We start from the raw sequence: 22,408 nt of genomic DNA, 5'->3' as shown, positions 1-22,408 counted from the left end.
ATGATTTCCGCTGTAATCAAAGCCCGTCTTTGCAGATACAAAGGCCAGGTAAAGTTCACTGTAGTGACAAATACCAGTAAATTTATGACAAATATATATGGACCACAAAGAACAATAATTAAAAATTTGTTCAAAAATAACAAACTTTAAACAAAACCATCAAACAAATGGAAAAATTACCAAGATATTGAAACTATATATTCTATATAAATGGAAACATATCAGCACGTTTTCCACGAGTACAATGGTAAGTTTTCGATGATAATTTACCTAAAAAATGTATGGCCGAATGACTAAAAAATATCCTTAGTTTTTCCATTTTTATCTGATCTTTCAAAAATTTAAATGTATTTGATACACCACAAGCAAGATTTTCTTTTTACATCACTGCACAGCGAAAAAAGGCTTTCAGTTATTTTTATTTTTGGATTTATTTTTGGTAATCGTATCCATTTAACTTTCTGCGACTGCACAGAGATACAAATGTGTGCTTTCACAAACAGTCACAAAAATCTGACCACGTGGTACGCCAGAGCCAGCATTTGACGTGGGTACAGTGGTAGCTTAAGATGATGAGGTTATTCGTATCGCTTAGTGTCATATTAATAGTCACGTGGAACACAGAAAACAAAATTATTTGTCCAGAACGACTGTAGTTTATATAGGATTTGTGCTTTTGTGCACTATACTCAATGCTCATCAAGGAAATAACAACTTCCAAAGGTGATGTCATGGAGCCAATAACATTACTTTTAAGCCAGCTTGCAAAAAATACGCAATACCATATTTTTTCGGCGCTGCACTTGTCTTTAGTGTATTTTAATTTTTCCATTACATAGAATAAATGCTACCTCAACAACGCAATTGTGTTCATTATTTTTTACAATCACAAAAAAACATAGTTTTTATTTAAAATGTCTCAGATATAAAGTTTAATGGCATGATGTTACCATTCATTTTGTTTCCATCAGAAACATAGCCAACTGTTGTCTCGTGTTACCGAATTGATCTACAAGCAAATTTTGTACCTTTTGGCACAGTACTGTACATAGCCTCGGCTTTACGAACAATATTTTTGTTATTAGCTTACCTCACAAATTTACACCCAGCTAAAAATCCTAACATAAAATATTTAATAAGTGAAGTATGGGGATTAAATACACACAAATAACTATTAGTAGCTATGGTGCTAGCATAAAACTGGTATTATTTAAAGGATCAGCTAAAGGTTATTCCCCTAAATCATACACTCTTGAACAGTGGTTTCCAACCTTTTTTTGATCTATGGCCCAAATATTTTTTTAATAATGGCTTGCTGTCCATCACTACCACAGCCGGTCCTATAAAATCTCGGTGGTGATCCTTTCCTGGTCTCTCTGGTAAACTGCAATATTGCGATCGGCTCAAAAAACTTTAAAAACGCTAAAAAAATAACAAGGAAATTGTGTTATCAAATAGTCAATCCACTCAAATAGCTCGGCGGCCCATTAAACATGTCTTCATGGCCCAATACTAGGATATGGCCCACAGTTTTTGAACCACTGGTTCAGCCTGAAACGTACACCATAGACGAAAATCGTCCAGCTCAGAACCAAACATGGTTTTCGGCTATAGCTGAACTACTTGGGATCTAGGACAACACAAGGAGTGATAATTTGAAATATGAAAGCAAACAAGCAAGAACATGAGAACACAGCATTAATAAATTTTGGAAGAAAACAATGTCATTAGTAAAATGCAAATAACAACTGCCCAACCATTGTGAAGGCAGAAGCACGTGCTTGGATTAGTGAAGGAAGGAAATGTTCTGGAAGGCAGAGTGCAGCGCCGCCCTGAGCATTATTGTAATAGTGATTTTGAAAAAATTAAACTGCTGTTGCAAGTAAATAATGGAATAAATTGATTCGTTATTGGGGACACTGAGAGAAAAAACCTTAAAGAAATAGAGTTATTTGTGTTACTTATTCTGTAGTTGTTTCCAGCGTTTGCGTTGTTTTTTATTATTGAACTATATACCATCGAAGGTTAAAGCAGTTGAAAACAAAAAAATCTAATCACTTGCTACAAAGTTAAAGAAATCCAATCGCAAAATACTCAACATAAGCCTAACTTTAACATATGTAAAAACACAAAATATTTATTGGCAAAATGTTTGTTTACAAATGCAAAATCATCTTTTTAAATGGGCCCCTTATGCCGCAGCAGTTCGCAAAATAGAATTGCTTTGACGGCATTTCCAGTTTGCCCAACAGAACTGCTGGGACTTGTGTTTCATAGAAGGCTGCTAATTCCCCAAAGCAAAAAATCTAAACGGTTGCAGCTTCTTCCGATGTGATGCAGCAATGTGCTAAAGAGCATAGCCTATGTTGGAAAAATGTCCTATAAGGGTAACAGTCAAAAAAATCAAAAACAAAAATGAATGTGCGCATCATTATTCCTTTTTATGCAAAACCCTTCAAAACGTTTTGATATTTTTTTTTAATTTTAGGTTATCCAGTGACGCATTGCAAGTGACGCATTGCAAGTGATGCTGTCTTGACTATTGTGATACAAGCCAGGCTCAATTTACATCAAACTTAATTTTTTAATCAAATCATGTTTATCTAAACATTAATCCTTATGATTACGTTGCGGTAAACATAACGATTAATATTTATTATTGGTTGCAGCTTGCAGATGCCACAATCTAAGCTCAATTCAATGCATATTTGTTTTACTTGTCGTCTTGACTTGGTTGTCGACAGATTAAACTTCATTTAACCGTCTTACTAAATATACTTCGTAAAGCCCTGTTTACATGGACGTCTAAAGCGGGTTCGCGGCACGCTTCATACCCGCTTCCCGTCATTATCGGAATAAGCGTTACGCATCACAGCCCAAGCTAGTTTGGAAGCGGTTTCGGCGAACTAGCTTAATAGGGGTTGGTTCGGAAGCTAGTCGAGCGAACTAGCTTCTTTTTTGCCTATCAGCTAATCGAAAAATGTGGCGGCAAATTCAAGTTTGGTTAGATTTTCGTCATTTGAGTTAAATGCAAGTAAAAAGGGGCTGCGACTTGGACATATGGAATGAATAACCTGAAGACAATTGACTGCAAACGAATGCGGATGCTATGATGGAAAGACTATTTTTATGAAGTGTGTGTTGTTGCTATGTTTTTGTGTTTCACAACTTCTTACCTCTAGCACACATACAAAACAATTCAATTACTGTTTTTTAAATAGTGCTTTTTATTAACTTTCATGTATGTCCAAAAGTCAGCAAAAAGGAGTAGATAAAAAGTATTAAACAAATCTCTTGGATATAAATTGCAGTAAAGCACCACAACCAGCTTTTTATAATTACATATAGCACAGACATATAGGAATTCAACGCGCAAGTAATGTACTTTTGATCATTGAATAAGCTGGGTCTGATTCACGCATAAATTAGGTTTGTTTTCCTCACATACTTTGTTTATTCTGAAATTAACAAATGATCTGATGTAAAACAGAAGCAAATGTTTAACTACAGAACTGGAAAGGTGCAGTCATTCCGAGCAAATAATTACCTTTGCGTACGAAAAGGTCGCCCAAATCTTCGTCTTACAGAATGCTATTTACCAGGATGTAACAAAAGCAAAAAACTGTTCTCCGCCATCGTTTTTAATGATTATGAACTACAACAGTCATTTCACTACAAAGTACAAACCCCAGTTTGCAAACCATCAGAGCATGTAAATTGAGGATCGAAGCTCGCTCGTTCTGGCCTGTTTGTTTTTCATGGTTCAACGGCGCAAGCTCGCTCGCAAACCATTTCATGTAAACAGGCCTGATAGCCTACGGAAATCTTAATGTGGGGATTCATCGGGGTTGTGGTGTTTTGCACTACAATAGTACCCGCAACACAAAAAGTCACCTTATTTGATACCCATTTATGGCGTCAGTTGCAATCGTCGGTGTGTTGTCACCACGAGTTGATTAGACACAATGAAAGTTAATTCAAATTTGGTAAATCGTCGTTGTATTTGCACTCCCGGAGCAATTGCCCGGTCATTTATGTCCGTGGTCTGTGATTATCATGTTCTGAATATCTGATTCAACGCCTGCATAAGAATATTATTGGTTTTTGTGAGAGAAACTTTAGGTTTCTCTTTGTTTGTTTTTTCCAAAATGCTAAGTGAAGCAGTGAATATATTAGCAGTGACGAACACAAAAAAATGTATGTTAGCATGCACGCTAAAAATCAATAAATTATAATTTGTATTTTGTGGGTGTTGTACCTTAAACCATCGCCAGTGGCCTATGTACTCTTTGGTTTTTACGATGATTAGAATAATTAGATCAGAGGAGCGCATGTACTGTATAGTAAACAAAAGTCCAAGCTTGCGTAGATTGAGATACGTGGGAGATAATTTTGTGATATTGTGCAATGTGCATGACGTCAGAAAAGGCGATAAGCAATATATGTGGCAAATTTCAGGACCACACCATCCGGTATTGTGGACATAGGAGTACTGCAAAGCACGCTGAAGTTAAGTACAAGTACAGAAGAACCCCCATCTCTCTGAAAATATTCTTTATATTCTTGATTGGCCGAAGTCATTTTTATATAGCGTACATTCGGCACATTAATAGTCTAATCGATGGAAATACGTTTACATGAGAATTATTGTTGTATAACTAAGGAATGGAAAAGGAAGGAATTTTGCACACATTTGGTATGTATTTTATCTTATTTACCCTTGACATTAGAAAAAGGTTGTAAAGATAACAAGGTTTTCTGCAGTTTTGCTTAACTGCAGTTTAACTAAAGTTCTGCTAGTCTAGTGAGTATTTACAGGAAGTTATTAAACTTTAATAGGTATATTAAAAGCTACGCTACATTCAACAGAAAGTTTTCATTTTTTTTTAATTTTATTATTCAAAATAGCATGGAATGGTTAGTCGCTTGTCCTATGCAGAAAGGTCTTTACTTAAAGCAATCTGCTTTGTCTGAGACCATCAATATGCATAATTTAAATAATATTACTTTTTCTGATTCACTTTTAGACATCCAGGGACTACCAAGTCACCAAATGTCATGTGGACAAACAAGTTGTGGCATTTGGATTCTAAAATACTGTGTGTTAAGTGAACAGAAATTATGGATGTATGACTTGAAGTTTACTGAAGCTGTAAGTTTAGTTGTTATTTAAATGGTTTGAACAGTGGCGGATCCAGGGGGGTGTTTTGGTGTCAGAACACCCCCCTCAGCAAAAAAAATTAACCGCATCTAACAACTTCATTAATTAGGTACCGAAAGCGAACACCACCCTTATAATTTTTCTGGATCCGCCACTGGGTTCGAACTGACTTTGCAAGACTTTACAGTACCCCACGCTGGTAGCATGTAAAATGTGTGTTTGATTATAGTACTTTGGTAGTCATTTGTACAAGTGGAAGCTAAATGTAAAATATCATTTTATTTACTCCCTTTGAATCACTGGCAACACAAGGTTTTCAGACAAGTTGTGCACTAAACTTTTAATTCTCTGAATTAACAAGGGTCATTAAAATATGTGGACTGATGTGATTGAATTGGGTGTAAGCTTTTACCTCACAATAGGCATGAAAATCTTCAAATATAATATCTGGCCAGGTAAATCATTTATAAACAAAATAATGTGTTTAAATTCAACTTGATTCGAACATACAAGACACAAAGTCATTTTTTTTATAATATAACAAACAACAAATTTATGTTACAAGATGGACAGTCATGTTATGTGTTGTGTGCAACCTCTTAAGGTTTATTTATTCTTTTGTGTGCTTATACAAAAGAATGTTGGAACAGAATGTGTGATTTGACAGACGTATGAAGTCACATTAGGTAGGACTTGCTTAATAGCTGTAGAGGGATCAAGCCCTCGGTTATGCTTTGTTTATTTATATGCGACAGCAAATTACTTTAGTTCGTGTATATAATGAAGCCTTCAATTTACTTCAGCAGATTTTATTGTGAAAAATCGATTTCGCTTATGTAAGTTACCTGGTACACTCGTTTGTGCTTCAGGTTTTTACGGTGACATGTGAGCGTGCATTTTTTTTCCTTAACTCCGCTATTATCTACTAGGTTCGCTACCACACTGTAGTTCACAGGAGATAGCGTAAAGAAAAGACATTCAGTTGCAGCGGTGTTTTGTGTGTATTTTATTGCTTTCATTGTTGCTAATACGTAATTTTTGCAGAAACTGACTGATGCTTATGGTAACTTACATAAGCGAAATCGCTTTTTTTACAATAAAATCTGCTGACGTAAATCGGAGGCTTGTTGCTTCATTATATACAAGTCACCTTAGTCTATAGGAGGGACACTTACACTATTGCAAATAAAAATCAAAGTGATGTTGTCCAAATATTGTGTACACATGTATTCACACTAGACCTAGCATTAACTTGGGACATCTATAAGAGATATCTGTTAGTTTGCTATTTTCAGCTTTACACAGAAACTCCCTATGTGGTTATCGATCTACTGCCTGCCAGGCTGTATTTTTTAATTAGTTGAATCATTTTTTACATCCTTTGAGGATATTGGCACAGTTAAAAAGTAAAAATAAATTGATCAACATTGGGGGCAGCATTTTTGTGATGTTTAGACATATTTGGGTAGAGGATTTCTCATTCCTGGAAAGTTTTAACCTAATGAATAATTTGCAAGTGCTGCTATAGTGCAAATTCTAATGGTGAAATAGGTATCTTCACAAAAGCCCCCCTCCCGTGGACATGTGAACCTATCATTAGGTTGCCATGGTTTATACATTGTTTTTTCCTTATTGTAATATGAACAGTTGGCTTAAAAACTTGCTTAAATGTTCATATATATATCTAAACAAACCGTTTTGTTACATTATAGGCATTTCAATTTGTTTTAACGATATGTAAGCTCTACCTTTGTTTAGTGTTATGTCAAAGAATTGGAATTAAGATTATTGTTAAACATTTTCAGTATCACATGCCTGAAGATGATGTGAAACCACCAACAGAAGAATATGAACCCTGTTTTATTGGAGATGGAAAAAATTTGAGATCACGTAAGTTCCCTCTGTGCATAGGCGTCTATTTAGAGCATTACTCGGCCTACATAAGATCTGTGACGTATTCGTATTGGACTTATCTTGCGAGTGCCGAGTCAATTTACGGGCATAGCGCTTTTTAGTGATATATGAATCGTCTAAAGTCGGTTCGGCTAAAAACCTATTTGTTTTGGGGTTTCAAGGTTTTCTTGGGCGTCGTTGTTAGTTTCCAAGTGTATTACCGGTCTTCTAGCGGGCGTGAGCGAAACAATGTTACTTCAATAAACACTATTGACTCCCTTGAACGATCATAAGGCGTTGTTGATTTCGCGTTATTTTCAGGCTAGCTTGAAAGATTGAGTGATCACTTTTCATAGTATTGAAAATTATCCATAAAGTCCACACGCTGTTGTTGGTATAGCCGAACGTTTTTCTCAAGCGGAAAGTTTGGTTTTGGCCAAATCAAAACAAATTATTCGGCTGAATCTTCGTCAAATAAATCAGGCGAACAAATTCGGCAATTTGAAGCTTCGGTACATCACTTGAATGAATATACCGTTTCAATCCGTGACGATTAGACAATTGCAGGACACAGTGAAACACAAAGCGAGCATTTACCTATGGCGCGATGCGAGTGGTTGCCATTGTGGTTATATCAGCTTAAAGAACGACGAAGACGAATCCAGGGTAGGCAGCCCGACCTGGGTATTTTGCAGGTTAGGCTGGCCTTCTCTTGGAGATAGGAATCGACGCCTATGCCTCTGTGTAATTGTTTTTGTATCCAGTCCCGACAATGTTTTCCCCCCTACTTTTAAACAAGGTAATCAACTCTTTTTCCTTTTTTGTAGTACAATTGTATTTACCTAAAAACAATTATCATGCAATGGAACTGTGCATGTTAATTGCTTTTGGGTTTGAATACAAATGCGAATGTACAGTTAACGTTTGTTGTGTTTTTTATGAGTATTCGGCGAGTAATAGATAGTTGTCATAATGTTTGTGGCGACCTTGCTGGAAAAAAAATACGAAGTCTGGAAGGCGGACAGCGAGAAATAGAGTCAATTTCCCAAGCCTAAACATTACCACAATTACACAAAAACGGTTTGAAAAGAATGCCTGTTTAACGCTCTGTAGTATATTGTCACTGTAAGAGTTAAACAGTCAAATAGACGTTTTTTTCAAACGGCATTTTGCGTTGACATAAGTCTGCGTGGTGCGTGCACCGTGCACTGTTCGTATATAAGCCCTCCAGGAAGTTATGGTTTGATTTCATTTAGGATAGAGGTAGTTCACTGTCGTAAATTTTTAAACGGTCACTTTTTTACCGCAAACGCAATTTTCGTGGTGGTTGTCCAACGTGTCTTTATGATTCGAAAACGAAATACCATTTGGAAAGTTTCCACAGCAACCTTATCAACAAAGACCTAGGTATGTGAACTCTTAACCTAATTACTGATAAAAACCTCCTTCGAAACAAAAATGTTTAGAACTTTGTGTTTGGCACAGTATTTTTTACCATCGACTATCGCACTTCATATTACGTTAAAATCCAAACAAACTGGCAAGTGCATGATTCCAACAAAAAACAGCGACAAAGCAAAAAACTTTATCCTTCGTATTAAAACTACAGTGCGATGTAATCTTTGCAACTCTTTCCTTCAACTTTGCACTTTAATATGAACCTGTTTCGTATATCAGTCATTTGGTTGGAAATTATGTAGTTCGAACAACCCTGCTTCACTATCTAGATTTTTGTGCTGTTTGAGAACGCCAGTTTTATACAAGCATTTGATACGTGCATATTTCTAGAACTAAGCGGACAAAAATTGAAACTCTGAAGAGTCTGAATCCTGCATGTGATCCGGAAACACAAAGCCGTATGAAATAAACGCACATGAATTCGTTTTTACTAAATCGATGTAAGTGCGATTTGGTCACACAATCAGACACGATTTCTTGCATGTGAGAGACAGGAAGCAAAGGCGTTTTTGTTTCCTAAGTTGTCTCTCACGGCGGGCAGTCCACACATTCGCAGTTATGTTTTGACATGTTGAGCCAGTTATTTGCATTCTGTGCGTGAGCATCTGCTGACATATGCGTGACACGGAAAGAAATGTATGGATTTATGTAGTCGAGGTACGTTTCGAATTTGTTGGACTTGAAGCATCTTATTTTAGAGATAATGCATTGTATTTAAGACGCATTGATACTTAATAATTTGTTTGGCTATAGTGCTGTGAGTTCAGATCAACTGTTTGTCAAAAAGTTAATAATTTTTCTGGAAAAATAAGATCAACCACAGATGTATAGCATACGTGTTTATAAACTTATACATTGGCGAACAGCAGTTTACCACCAATAAAGCTATTGAACATCCACTTTAAAAATGCTGAATTGTAATTAAGTAATGTTCTTCACTATGATAAAAACGCATTGGAGGTGGATTTGTTGTTTGTCTTACTGTGTGTTTCGACGTCATTTTAATTAGTTAGTCATGCTAGCTGAAAGCGCCAGCTCTACTTTGTTTTGCATGGAATGACTGGTGGGCGACAATGCTGTTGTGACGTCTTTCCCATTGCGCAGTTAAATGTGCACTGTGTAGGTTGCAACTTTGTGTAGACTAATTGTCTGACAAATGATGTGATTGTCTGGGTATGGCTTGCATGCGTATGGTATTTTCTTTGTGAAACCTGAATGTGAAGTCAGTGAAATTAAATAAAAACAGTCCAACGAGAAAAAAATGTATCACAAGCACTTTAGCAGTTCACCTGAAAATCGAAGAAGGCGAGATACAATTGGATCCAGGGCTATGAGGCGATTCCACCGAATTGTCTCCATAGCTGACTTCCGTGATTTGGAAAACTATGCTGAATCTCATAGCTATAACCTTGGTAGGTTTAGCTATACTAATCTTTAAATCATATGGGGCTATCGTGACTAACTGGCAAATCAGGAGTAAAACATTACAGCACGTGATACATGTAACAATATGCAGCAATAGCAAAGGCAAGAACCGTTTCAAAAGTTGCCCTCAAGCCACGTAAATTGTCCTGTTACTCGGTGAACTGGAACCTTATTCTGAGAGAAAGGGCTTTCGAACTAAAGTTTGTCGATGTTTAAACATGTCTGTGTGCTATGGCGAAACTATTCACACACGACTTGGTATTTCACGTTGTGGTTTAATCATTGACTCTTTTACGTTTATGTTCAGTAGAAAGTCGGTACTATGTTTTTAGTTTTGTGGTGAATTGTCAAATATTGTAAAATCTGTGAAACGGTGTAGAGTATTTAGGTAGACAGATGTACCAACCAGCAGCCTTGAGAACATGGACTAGATGGGGTTGCTTTGATAGCTAACTAAATCATAGTTCTTTATTTTGTAATCTTACCTTCTGTTTTGTGAGGATTTTCTGGTTGGACTATTATTCTACCGGAAACGTTTTAGGACTCCAACGCAGTGTCCTAATGCTGAGTAACTTATGTTTTGGGGGGATTTAGGCGTTATTTCGAAAACAAGTATTATCAAGGACTATTTAATCATTTGGATTGTTTAAAACTATGCACTGTTTGCCTCTATTTGTTGATGCGGGAGAATAATATGCCTCACAGTGGCGATCCAGCATCTGTGTACACGACAAAAACAACTCCACGAAACAGTTTACGCACAACTAAAACTTCGGGCAAACGATTTTCTTTTGTTTCAACTCGTATTGGAATTCGGCGTTCAGGTAGCAGGCGAAAACACCGAAGTTCCAGTCGAAGGCGAAGTAGTTTGAGCAAACGCTCTTCGGGCCTATACGGCATAGAAGGTTGCGGAAATTTTTTTTTCACGGCATAATTTTTCTTTGATTTGGCCTATACTAAAATTCATGGATGTTACGTTATCTTGCAGAGTCTGCTGTTGATCAGCACAGAAAGCGGCAAACCTCGGAAGGAGTCACCAGCGTACTTAGTCCATCAAAAGATGGCGCTTCTGTAAGTTTACTATGTTGTGTAAATCTTTATGATACAACCTTCCATTAGTTTTCTCTATCTATAAATTCATGCCTGTCAAATAATAAAAATTGTCGTCAAATCTAAGAGAAAGTTATCTTTACAAACCCTGCTTTGTCGATGTGGCGTTTCTAGTTCTGTAAAAAAAAGACTGAGTAAAAACATCGAACACTTATTACAAGAATCTGCGCGAGTCTTGTCTTAGAACACATGGGATAAGAGTGGCAAAGGGAAAAATTGTGAAAAACATCGTGTCCACTTACGTTACACAAGTTTAACATACACGCTAGTAGGCAACCTAAATGTTTTTCATTCATAACTCTTTAAAAGTATTCAGCGTACTGACGTTTCCTGTATTTGCCAAAATTTCTGTTGGCGATCGTAATATTTGTTCCACGAACGTTATCGATAATTTTTTTGTCTGTAAAATACATTTAATACAGCAAAACGTCATAAAGTCCCACAGTTTTGTACCACAAATTGGTCACCACAATCAAAATGTAAACCATGACTTTTGCAGACAAAAAAAAAACAAAAAAAGGTGGTTTGTTCTTTTGCCTCCTAACTTTGCTGCTCGTGACCGACAAACTGACGTTTCCTCATATTTTTCAACAAAAGGACTTTTTGTTTGGCGATACCTTGTGTCTGTTCTGAAACACCGATAGCCAAAATAACGAGTATGGAAACATATACATGTTGGTTTTAGTTTTGAAGCATTTTCCATTAAAGACAGAAATTGTATCTATGTTCTTTAGCTTCACTGATTTCCGGGTTACAACGCACAGACTTGTTTAATATTGTTGTTGGTTACACCAGCGCTGAACTGAAGTGATACCGTGTCAGGTGGTAACTTATGTAATTTGAAGGCTCTATGTCGTTTGGCGTCGGTATTTTATTCATGCAAGTTGATGTCTTCCGGACTTTCGTTTTTCGCTGGATAAGCGCCCAGTCTAGAGTTGAATAGTCACGTGGCTGTACCACTTCCTACATCCGTCAATTGTACCAAGAAACGAACGAGCGTGCTATGAAGGGTGGACTCCAGCAACGTTAGTGCCAAAATATTTTTAGAGCGGTTGTGTAAAGCCAGCAGTGTTTAGTCGTTAGTTCGAGGGTAGTCTGTTTAAGGTTACAGTATTGTAGGGTGTTAATAAAGAAATTCTGTTTACTTCAGTTCTAACAGCTTCAAAATGTTTTCTAATCGTCGTTCAATGCCGCCTCGTTCGTTTAGTCCTGAATTTCTGTACACTGAAGGTAGAAGAAAAAGTTTTGAAGCAGAAGATGGGCCATCTGTGTTACGAAGCTTATCGGCTCCCCAAGACCAGTATTTGGCTTATAGCAGAGGCAAACAAGTGCCACATAGAGGCGTTTACCAAAGCACCGATGGTCTTTCGCTAATTACCAAACCTTTAGTTGATTTGAGGTGTGATTCAGAAGCCAGCTTAATACAAAGTGAGGGTCAAGAAATGTTTATCAGACCAACATCTAACTCCCTGCCTCGATGTATCTCTGATTCAAATGTTGTATCAATGTCTATTCCTCGAAGCAGTTCCGAAGTAAAGCGTAATCATTCCCTGAGGGTAAGTTGTATTGAAGTTAAATTTTGTTGTGTTTTTTTGTTATGGGTATTATTTAATTTGTCTTTAAAATTGGGTATGTGTAAGTTGTCCTTTGGAGGTAATTGTTGTTCAGTTTTTTTATCGTGATGTGCCTAATTGCTGTTTAAGTTCTGTGTGAAGTGTAAAGAATATCCAAATGAAAGTAATAGAAAGAAATTCGGCAACAATTTTGTTTGTGATTGTATGATCAATGTTGTAATTAAACTTATTTTTGAGGAAGTACAACAATCAGCAACATGGAACAAAATTTTATGCATCAGACCGAACTAATTCAAATAAAATGATTGCTTAAAAACCAGGTCCAATATAAAACAGCTTATGTACTGACAGAACCAAATGTATTATTATGTTATGTTTCGATGACTTTTTATTACATTGATATTAATAAAAGTCCCAAAATATCTTGTTTGACTGTTTTTTAATTGGGGTTGAGTCTTTTTATGACCTTTACATGTAGCAAATTCACTGTAGACTTCGTACTGATGGTCAGTGATATCAAAATATTGGCAAAATAATGACCTACAAAATGTTTTGGTAAACCTGTATAGTAAATATCATAAAGAGCTGTAATAATATGACCGAGTTATATTTACAGTGCTACCAAATATGTTTAGAATTTTTTACAACGAAAAATACAGCCAATTAGAAGAAGCAAAAGCACCAAGGTCTCAAGTGGAAAAGAAAATCATCCAGTAGATGTTGTGTAAGTAAAAAAGCCATTTTGAAGTTTCTTACAGAAAAAAAATGTGTGACTGTCTTTGTCCCAAAATTATGCTTCATAGTTTGTGATTCACCACATGGCCCAGAGTCCTCTGACCGGTTGATTGCCGTAGTGTTTATAGTAAATGTTTAGTCATCAACCCTTGCTCTACATAACTTCCTGGCTTGTATTCATTTTGTGCTGAATTGTTTGTTGTATGTTAAGATGCATACAATGCATCACTGTGGATTGAAAACAAGTTTTAAAATAGGATTTTGATCATTTCATTTTAAATATGTGGAATGCACATAAATATTTGGAAAGAAATGTCTTTTGCTGCATGAGTTTGCCATGCTACAGGCAAGTACAACTAAACATGATGATTGCAAAGTGAAACTGTAGTGAATTTGTAGGGTGTCAAATAATATTACCTGTTCTTTATGAGTGTTGTGTTGTAAAAGATGTTGATTTAAACTTTAACAAAAGTCAGAAACTCTTGAGCAATTTGTTTTGAAGGGTACTATTGGTTGTTGCATAATTTATTTTATTCCTTCTGTAAAGTCAATTACAGAAAATATTAAATGTGATAAGGTATATCAAATACTGTGTGTCTGTAAAACATGCTTCTGTGTTATTGATACAATAAATTTTAATCTTTATTTTATTTAGGTCACTCATGGCACAGGGTGGTCCATCACGGTCAGTGGATGTGGATTTACCATTTTTCATGCCCAGTGTTGAATCACCTGATTGTATTGACCTTGCTATGGATTTGCCTGATTTTGAAAATGCAACTGTCAGAGCATTGCATCACAGCATTCTAGGCAGGAATTATTGTTTTGAAGTAAGTGTGCAAGTAAATTATAGTTTTGTTTCTCATTAGGTTTCAATAAAGTTTTTTTGTTCTCTGTAAATTAGCCTAATTTATTACTGTGTATATTTACTAATCTGTAAAGGTAATATTAATGTGCCATAAAGGTTGACTGCAACTGATACAAATGACATTCAAACAATTCATGTATATTGCTTGGCCAAGAAAATGCATAATATATATTGCAAAGCTTTTGCAAAAACTTGATTTTTTTTTTAATTAAACCTTAAAATTCTTTCTTTGTTCGAATAATTTTATTGTAAAATGTCACAGATTGTAACAAGTAAAGGAACAAGATGTTTTGGGTGCAATTCAGCTGGAGAAAGAGAAGCCTGGATAGAAAAACTCCGCAGAGCCATTAATCCCAACATGGTATGAACTGATTTAACTTGAAAAAAATTTTCTTGCAGGTGGTTAAATAAGTTTTTCAATCGAGTTCAACATAAAACAATATTACCAAATTTTGTTTTTGTCTTGAATCTTTAGTTTTTATGATAATTTTTCTGTTGAAGGACAACTGTCACCGGTTGGAACATCAGCTAACATTATTTGTTCAAGAGGCGAAAGGGCTTCCTGCAAAAAAAAAATATTTCTGTGAAATATGTTTGGATAGAAAACTCTGTGCCAGAACCACATCCAAATGGAAAAATGACAAGTAACTGTCAAAAATATTATAAATTCTTTCTCTATGTGACTGGTTTCATATTTATGAATTTTTTTTTAATGTCACACTAACTATTCTTAGAGTTGCAAATTGATGTTCTATGCATAGAGTTGCAAAATTTAGCTTTGATGGTATTATTGTTTAAACTTTCAGCACTGTATTCTGGGGTGAACAATTTCAGTTCTCTGCCATTCCAAAAATGGATGATATAACAGTTCATCTTTACAAAGATTCTGATAAGAAAAAGAAAAAGGACAAGGACTATATTGGCTTAGTGAACCTCTCTGTGAGATCACTTGTCAATCAGCAGTCAGTTGAAAAATGGTATGTATGAAATTGTGCAATTTAGGGAATAGCATAGGCTAAAAGCCATTGTTTAAATCAGTGGTTCCAAAACTTTGGGTCAAAAAATACATTTTCAGTGGGTTACAGAGCTAGATTTAACTATTTTATACACCTTTGGCAACAAAGATTTATATTATTATCTCATAAGTGCTGCAAGTACATTAAATCTTTGTGCTCTATATATTTTGCAAATTTGTGGAATTACAGTAAAACCTCGGCAAAAAATTCATCTGAATTTGGAAAAGTTTCAGACCAACCAAACAGCTGATGTGGTATAGTCAGTAGGATATTGGTAAAAAGTGCACAAATGCATCTTTGTTTCTGGAATTAGTGAAGAATATCCTAACCCTTTTTCAAGAAAAAGAAATCCTTTGTCTCTCCAAGTTTGTCAGAAATGCGCAAAATTCCAGATTAACCTGTATAAACCGAGTTCCAACAAATATAAAATTATTTTTGTAACATTACATATGAACTGGCCACCAGTATATCCCAACAAATCACACTCACACAAGTGCCATAAGACTATTATGATCTGCCATCCCTAAATGTATATTTTATTTTACACTCAATGTGATTTCAAACTTTGTTGAGTTATATGTTATTTAATATAGACTATATATAAGTTATTTCTTGATAAAATAATTTTGTTATCCAATAACCAAACAACTTCACAATTAAAATCCTCACAAACTGCAATGCAATGGTGAATTTACTGAATACTTTTTGATGATTACCATGTTAGCTGATACATTATTTACATTTGATATATCAGTTGTAAGTTATCTATTTGTATTTGAGAATAATTTCCAAATATACACTTTTGTGGTGCCACTGTGGTCCTAATCCATTCTTTATAATTAGGTATATCCTGTCAACACCAAGTGGAAACAACAAAAATAAAGCAGGAGAATCCTTAGCAGTACGCATCAATGTTAGGTTTCAATCAATACATGTTTTACCTTCGGAGCAGTACAAGGATTTTGGAGAGCATATATCATCAAACTACAAAGCAATATGCAACACATTGGCAAATGTATTGACTGTTTCACGGAAAGATGAATTTTCTAAAATTTTGGTTAATATTATGTATTCCACTGGATCTATAAAGGTTGGTTGTTTTTATCCTTTCTTCAAATGTGTGTTTTCAATATTTTTCAATTAGGAGTATATGTGTGATATCGTCATGGGTGAAGTCGAGAAAGTTGAAGAAGAGAGTCTAATCTTTAGGGAAAATACAATTGGCACTAAATCTGTTGAAGCTTTTCTCCGATTAGTTGGCATGAAATATCTTCATGAAGCTCTAGGTTGGTTACTTATTTAACATAAATGTCAGTGCATGTAATTTGTTAGGTTTGCTGTGGTAAAGTTTTGTGGGATATATCAAACATTAAATCATATTTTGAACACAGGCGACTTTATTCAAGCCATTTTTACAATGGAAGAAGAGTGTGAGGTAGATGGAAGTAGGTTACCTCCTAATGCACACCTTGAAAATAACCAGAAAAATTTGCATATGAGTTGTGAAATAGCACTTTGCAAAATCACCTCATCGATTGGGTAAATTACATTGTTTTTGATTTGGTAATTAACATGGTATAGAGGTCATACAATTTTCATGATCAGAAACTTTCCTTCTGAGCTGCAAGAAGTTTTGTCGATATGGAGAACTAAGTGTGAAGAAGCGGGAAGGCCTCGAATTGCCAATCGCCTTGTGACTGCCTCACTTTTCTTGCGCCTCTTGTGCCCATCCATTCTTAACCCAAGTTTGTTTGGTCTGGCTAATGAAGTTCCAGATCCAAAAACTTCACGCACTTTGACTCTTATTGCAAAGGTTATTCAAAATCTTGCCAACAGAAGCAGGTGAGCTTCTTGTAAATTTTAAGTGCCTTTTAAATTGTTTATATTTAACTTTTGAACTAATATTTTTAGATTTGGAACCAAGGAAGAGTACATGCAGTTTATGGATACTTTTGTACGTGACAAATGGGATGAAATGGGAGAATTTATTGCCAATGTATCTGATACTGCTTATCCAGCGCTTACAAGGGGGTTCGATGGGTATATTGACCTCGGAAAAGAGTTTGCAAAATTGCATGCATTTTTCGACGAAATTTTGCCAACTCTTAATAAGGTAGCATATACCCCGTTTTTGTTCTTCTTGAAATGGTTACATATATGTTTTTGTATTTTTTAGAACACTATACACAGCTTGGGAAAATTGCAAGACATTATTGCGAACCTTTCAAAGTTGCTTGAAAACCCTTGTGAACTACCCACACTTAGGCCGTCAGGATCACGACTAAGATGTGTTTCGTTAGAACCCTCGTCTGATTTGTCCCAAATTGACGAAGACATTCAACCAGCAATGTAAGATTTATGACTTGAATGCATTAAATAGCTTGACGAATCTCTTTTACAGAACTTCCGCATCAGCTCATGATCCTGAGTGCAGTTATTCGCCCACAGCTGCTGGTCAACCCACTAGTGCCGCGTCGTTACTTGATTTACGTCATATATCACCTGTACCTGGGGATTCACCTTATGACGATACTGGAGTGTCCAACGGTTTCACGCCTCCCCATCATGGTAGCCAGTCCTCTGTGGTGGTAAGTTGCCTAACCATCTTGTCAACGTCCATCTACAGGAGCAGTAGTTGGAAATTTTCTAATGTTTTTTGTTTGGGCAAAAATTGCGACATAATGTATTTATTTGGTGCCTTTTAAAGTTAAAAGCGTTTTAAAAGTTAATTTCAGCTTTGGAGCCTTGTGGCTTTAATCTTGTTCAATGATATGAAACTTCTTTTATCTAAAATGAAACATCCCTTTTTGGTGCAGTTTTCCAGCAGTTTTAACAACAGCAACAACATTATGCATAATCATCGACCACGGCAAACGTTACATTCTCTGGAAAACCTTCGCAAAACAAAGGTCGACTCTTCACCTCTCATGTTTTCGAATCCTGCCTACAACATTAAATGCCAATCAGCTGATTTTCCAAACTCGATTGCTGGCAAGCGTACAAGTTCAAGCATCAAGGGTAAGTTAGGTTTTTAATCCAGTGTTAATAAATCTTAAACCCACCAAACCAATTTCTTTGTTAAGGTCCATTGGCGTTTGTTAATCCTTTGCAACCCATTACATCCCCATCAAACAGTCATCATCTTGAAACGATGTTTACAACAGAAACAGTGACCTATGCTGCTCCCCGTTTGCCACTATTGACAAAGCAATTTAGGTCCCAGCAGTCAAACGATTCCCAACATGATTACGAAAGTGACTCCAGTCAGGAAGGTGTGTTTAAAGAATGTGACAGTCAGTCCGAGTCCCTTTCATCCAGACAATCATCCACTACCACTGCTGAAGAAAGTTCGTGTAGTTCCGTTGACATTTTGTCGCAACAACCTTGTAACATCATCACAAGCACGCGCAATCTTGCTGAAAGTTCAGCTTGTGCTGAAGTTAAATATGATTCCAATGGTGAAAATGAGTTGATGATTACAGCGAGTAGCATATTGTCGTCTTTTTCGAGCGCCAATCTTCGCACTGGCCTACAGTCTCATGTCCCTGCCAGAAAATCATTTAGTGCCAACCAAGGAAACCAGCCACAACCTAAACCTCGAACATATATCGGGAATATGAATGACAACAGAAAGGTTCGCACCACAATCACAACAGTAAATCCGAAAGAAGTCAAAAATCTACAAACTGGAAACATTTCTTCCGGAAGTGCAAAGAATTTACCCAGTCTCCAGCTTGCTTTGGATTCTGGTGCATTTATGGAATTGAACGAGGGCCCCGCTGAAGAAAAACAGAGTATCGAAGGCAAGGTTTTATTGGTTTGCTAATGTCGACTTTTATATGTTTTTTTTGTTTAGATTTCGAAGGTTTTGTAACAGCTCCCGTAGCTGCAGTCAAATCTCGCATTGTGGTTTGTACATCAAATGCAATGCGTATGAAAACACCAAAACAAAGCTCGTCTGTGCACCAGGAAAAAGTTTCCTCTTTGGTTAGTATTGACCTAGCACTTTCAGAAATACTTTGCGTAAATGTACCACTTTACGTCAAACGCTCTTTGTTTAACAGGAAACAAGGCAAAATTTTCAAAAAAATAGCACCCCAAGTGGTCAGAAGAACCAAAGAGTGGAGATACAGTTAACACAAAAATCTGCGTTGCCCCCGGCAACCCCCGAAGATCCCATCTCACCTGAAGCTCGAACCGCCCAGTGGATCTTGAGTAACGTCCCCAATCCCAACAAAGAATCCAAGCGCCATGATGTTGCTGATTCGCATACAGTTTTGACACCAAAGGATGTAAGTATTCCTACTCAAATTTTCCACAAAGCATTAGAGCAATTATGTTTTTTGCTGAGTAAAAGTGCTGATATTTACAAATTGTTTTTTTTTTCATTTTCGTCTGCAGAAATGCCGTCATTATTTTTTCATGTTATAAAGTTTCAAGAAAATGTAAAAATCGTGGCTATATATACATATATATTGTTACACACACACACACATCATTACGATTGATCTACATCTGCTTAAAAATGCAAAAGCAGACAAAGCAATTTTAAGGTTTCATGCTTAAGGTGTTTTTTATTTAGTACGAGGATAGGATTATTCGTCTTGAGACTGAAGTAGAACATCTCCGATCAATAATCAAGGAAAAAGTTGAAATGCGTCGTAATACTGAGCACAAAGACATTTCTCTCATCGATAAAGTTTGTAAATTCCTTATTGTGTGCGATCATGTACATTGAATTTAATTGTTGCATGTAATATTTTGTTAAAAACAGGTTCAAAAACTAGAGCAAACTAAGGAATTAATGCGACGAGAAAGTGAACAAAAGGAGAAAAGAGGTCGTGAAATCATACAAAGGTACAAGTATTTACGTTTAAGTATATACATGTATAATAACATTACCAACATCGACGACTGTATTTTTCCTACCATTATTCGTAGTCGAGGCCTATTAACATACCATGTAAGATGATAAAATGTTGCACTTTGCAACTAAGTTTTAACCACAGTGCGTTTCAAATGGTCTTGTTTAAATAACAAATATCTTACAAGCTTGCGTAAAGTCAAGTATAACATAATCGTTGAGATACCAATACCTAAAATCGTTTTAGGTTGCGCGATGCCGAAACCAGACAACAAACAGAACTGATGCATGCAAAATCTCTGATAGATTCAAAAGACAGAGGTTTGATTGAGAAGCAGACAAAAATCGAAAAGCTTCAAAAAGAAAACAGCCGTTTAATGGAAGCGGTTTCTTGTCTTCAGCAATCTTTCTCCAATCAGCGAATAGATGGTGATAAATCATCGTCGACGCGCAGTGAAAAAACAAAAAAAGATTGTATAAATGCCAGCCAAGATCGATCCCTTCTGACCTTTATTGACGTTTATAATGGTGTCAATGTCGAAAAAATAACACGAGAAACTAAAAACAATCCATCAACAAGTTAAAATGCTTCAAAACCTATTTAATTTTTGAACACTGTGACGTGGTCGTTCTTGCGGATCGAGCATCATCCTAAATTCAACTGAAGGAATATTTCCTCCTGGGATGAAATACTCGAAATCACTGACCCGCACTTCGTCTCTCGCATTTGTTCGCAGCAAGTGTTAAAAATACATTTTTTACATTTTAGGGAAGCTAAGCTGTGGTCGGTATTTTTGTGTAAATACAAAAACCTTCGGGCGTGGACGTGTGTTTGAGTAACATGTATTCTGTAAGTATCTTCTATACACTCAAAATTCAATAGTCTTGTTTTAATGAACTATGTTATTTTCGCCGAGTTTTGAAAGCTGCATTTTTGCAATCACAGTTTTAGTTGGCATGTGTTTACATATCAGAATACAAATTTTCATTTATTCTTCTTTTCCGAGGCGTAATGTAATACAGGTTACAATAACTAACTTCTTTCGTAGTCGACATATTTCTATTTGTTATTGGCATCATTGCGGCAGTGCCATGTGTTACATTCAAGACATTTAGGCAATTTGCTTTTGTGTTCCTTTACTATTACATCATTTATTTCCGTTTTGATGCTGTACCTTTTTAGTGGTCCGCAAATATTTCCTTTAAGTTTCTTATATTCAATCTTACAGTCGGCAACATTTTTGAACCATATCTCATTTGCATTTATTATTATCGATTGTGTTGAACCGCAGTGCATGCCTAATATGTTAAGCCATAAGCAACCGTTTGTGGTATATGGATTTAGGGGTCTACAAAATAGCCTAATTAATATACCTTCAGCAGTATGTCATATCAATGCTGTTACTTTAATAAATTTCGGCAATGTAATTTTTTACCGGAACGATAATTTTTTACTATTAATGTTGGGCAAATAATTTACCTTACATGGTTTCCGGAAAGTTTCCAAAGACCCCATTGGCAAACCTACAAGTTTGCAGCCAAAACCAAGTCCTTGATCAGGATTTCTAGTAAAGTAGAATAGAAAAAAAAAATTGTAACACTGTGGCACCACATAAACCTCACTGGATCCTATATATTATTTTATTTAAGTGTAATCCATTAACTTGGATGTTCTCGAGTTTGTTTGTTTCTGCCTTAGTTTGGGGTGGTTAGATCCGTGAATTAAAGCACCAAATGCTGTGCTTCCCAGTTCCTATAGCCAGTGGGCCACACTGTTTTTTTTGAATGCCACGAAGCATGTTATCTTACACCAGGGTTATTCAACTGGCGAGCCGAGGATTGCACTTTCTTGTAGATCCATGTTGCTGCGTTTGTTAACGTCAGTCCATGGACATACAACACAAGGCAAGCCATTGGTTTATAAATGGCACGCGGGCTGATTTTGACCTCCTAGACATAAAGAAAAAAATTATTCAACTGTTGTTCTCAATTGTAGCCTATGTTGTTTTGGATCCCACTATGCTTGTTAAATCAAGCTTCCTTGCCAAAATTTCTTGGGACATCTAAAAAAATTACTATTGTTGCCAATTGCTCTGAATCACACGCGAGCAGGAAGTTCGAAATCAAGTCACGCTTGCTTAGAAAATTGTAATAGAAAAAGTAAATTAATTAGTGAAACCAAGATTTTCAATTTACATGTGTAAGGTTATATATCTGACAAAGATAATTAAAATACACTAATTGTTGGTTGATTGTATACATATTCTTAGATGGTCCCATAATGATTTTGAACAATGATTATAG

The 22,408-nt window shown here is 36.0% G+C and overlaps 1 protein-coding gene across 6 annotated transcripts; it reads left to right on the top strand.

Annotated features, from left to right (window-relative positions):
* The first annotated feature begins 4,419 nt into the window (after positions 1–4,419).
* On the top strand, positions 4,420–21,526 carry LOC145913237 (uncharacterized). 6 transcript variants are annotated; one of them, XM_083000822.1, is made up of 23 exons: positions 4,420–4,696; positions 5,028–5,152; positions 6,967–7,051; positions 10,926–11,008; positions 13,257–13,345; positions 14,012–14,186; positions 14,487–14,585; positions 14,726–14,868; positions 15,031–15,201; positions 16,084–16,330; positions 16,385–16,526; positions 16,632–16,779; positions 16,846–17,082; positions 17,152–17,353; positions 17,417–17,589; positions 17,642–17,828; positions 18,057–18,258; positions 18,324–19,043; positions 19,097–19,227; positions 19,305–19,532; positions 19,823–19,939; positions 20,015–20,097; positions 20,352–21,526. In XM_083000822.1, the coding sequence occupies exons 1-23, from the start codon at positions 4,666–4,668 to the stop codon at positions 20,686–20,688; spliced, it is 4,155 nt and encodes a 1,384-aa protein (XP_082856948.1). In that variant the 5' UTR covers positions 4,420–4,665; the 3' UTR covers positions 20,689–21,526. The 6 variants fall into 6 exon arrangements, 5 of the variants coding, with proteins under 5 accessions (XP_082856948.1, XP_082856952.1, XP_082856951.1 ...); XM_083000826.1 differs by lacking the exons at positions 4,420–4,696; positions 5,028–5,152; positions 6,967–7,051 and adding an exon at positions 9,136–9,169; XM_083000825.1 differs by lacking the exons at positions 4,420–4,696; positions 5,028–5,152; positions 6,967–7,051 and adding an exon at positions 9,649–9,924.
* Positions 21,527–22,408: the final 882 nt, after the last annotated feature.

This window comes from Ascidia mentula, chromosome 9 (genome assembly GCF_947561715.1).
Source record: "Ascidia mentula chromosome 9, kaAscMent1.1, whole genome shotgun sequence".
In the NCBI taxonomy this organism is placed as follows: domain Eukaryota; kingdom Metazoa; phylum Chordata; class Ascidiacea; order Phlebobranchia; family Ascidiidae; genus Ascidia; species Ascidia mentula.
This window is presented reverse-complemented; position numbering and strand designations above follow the sequence as displayed.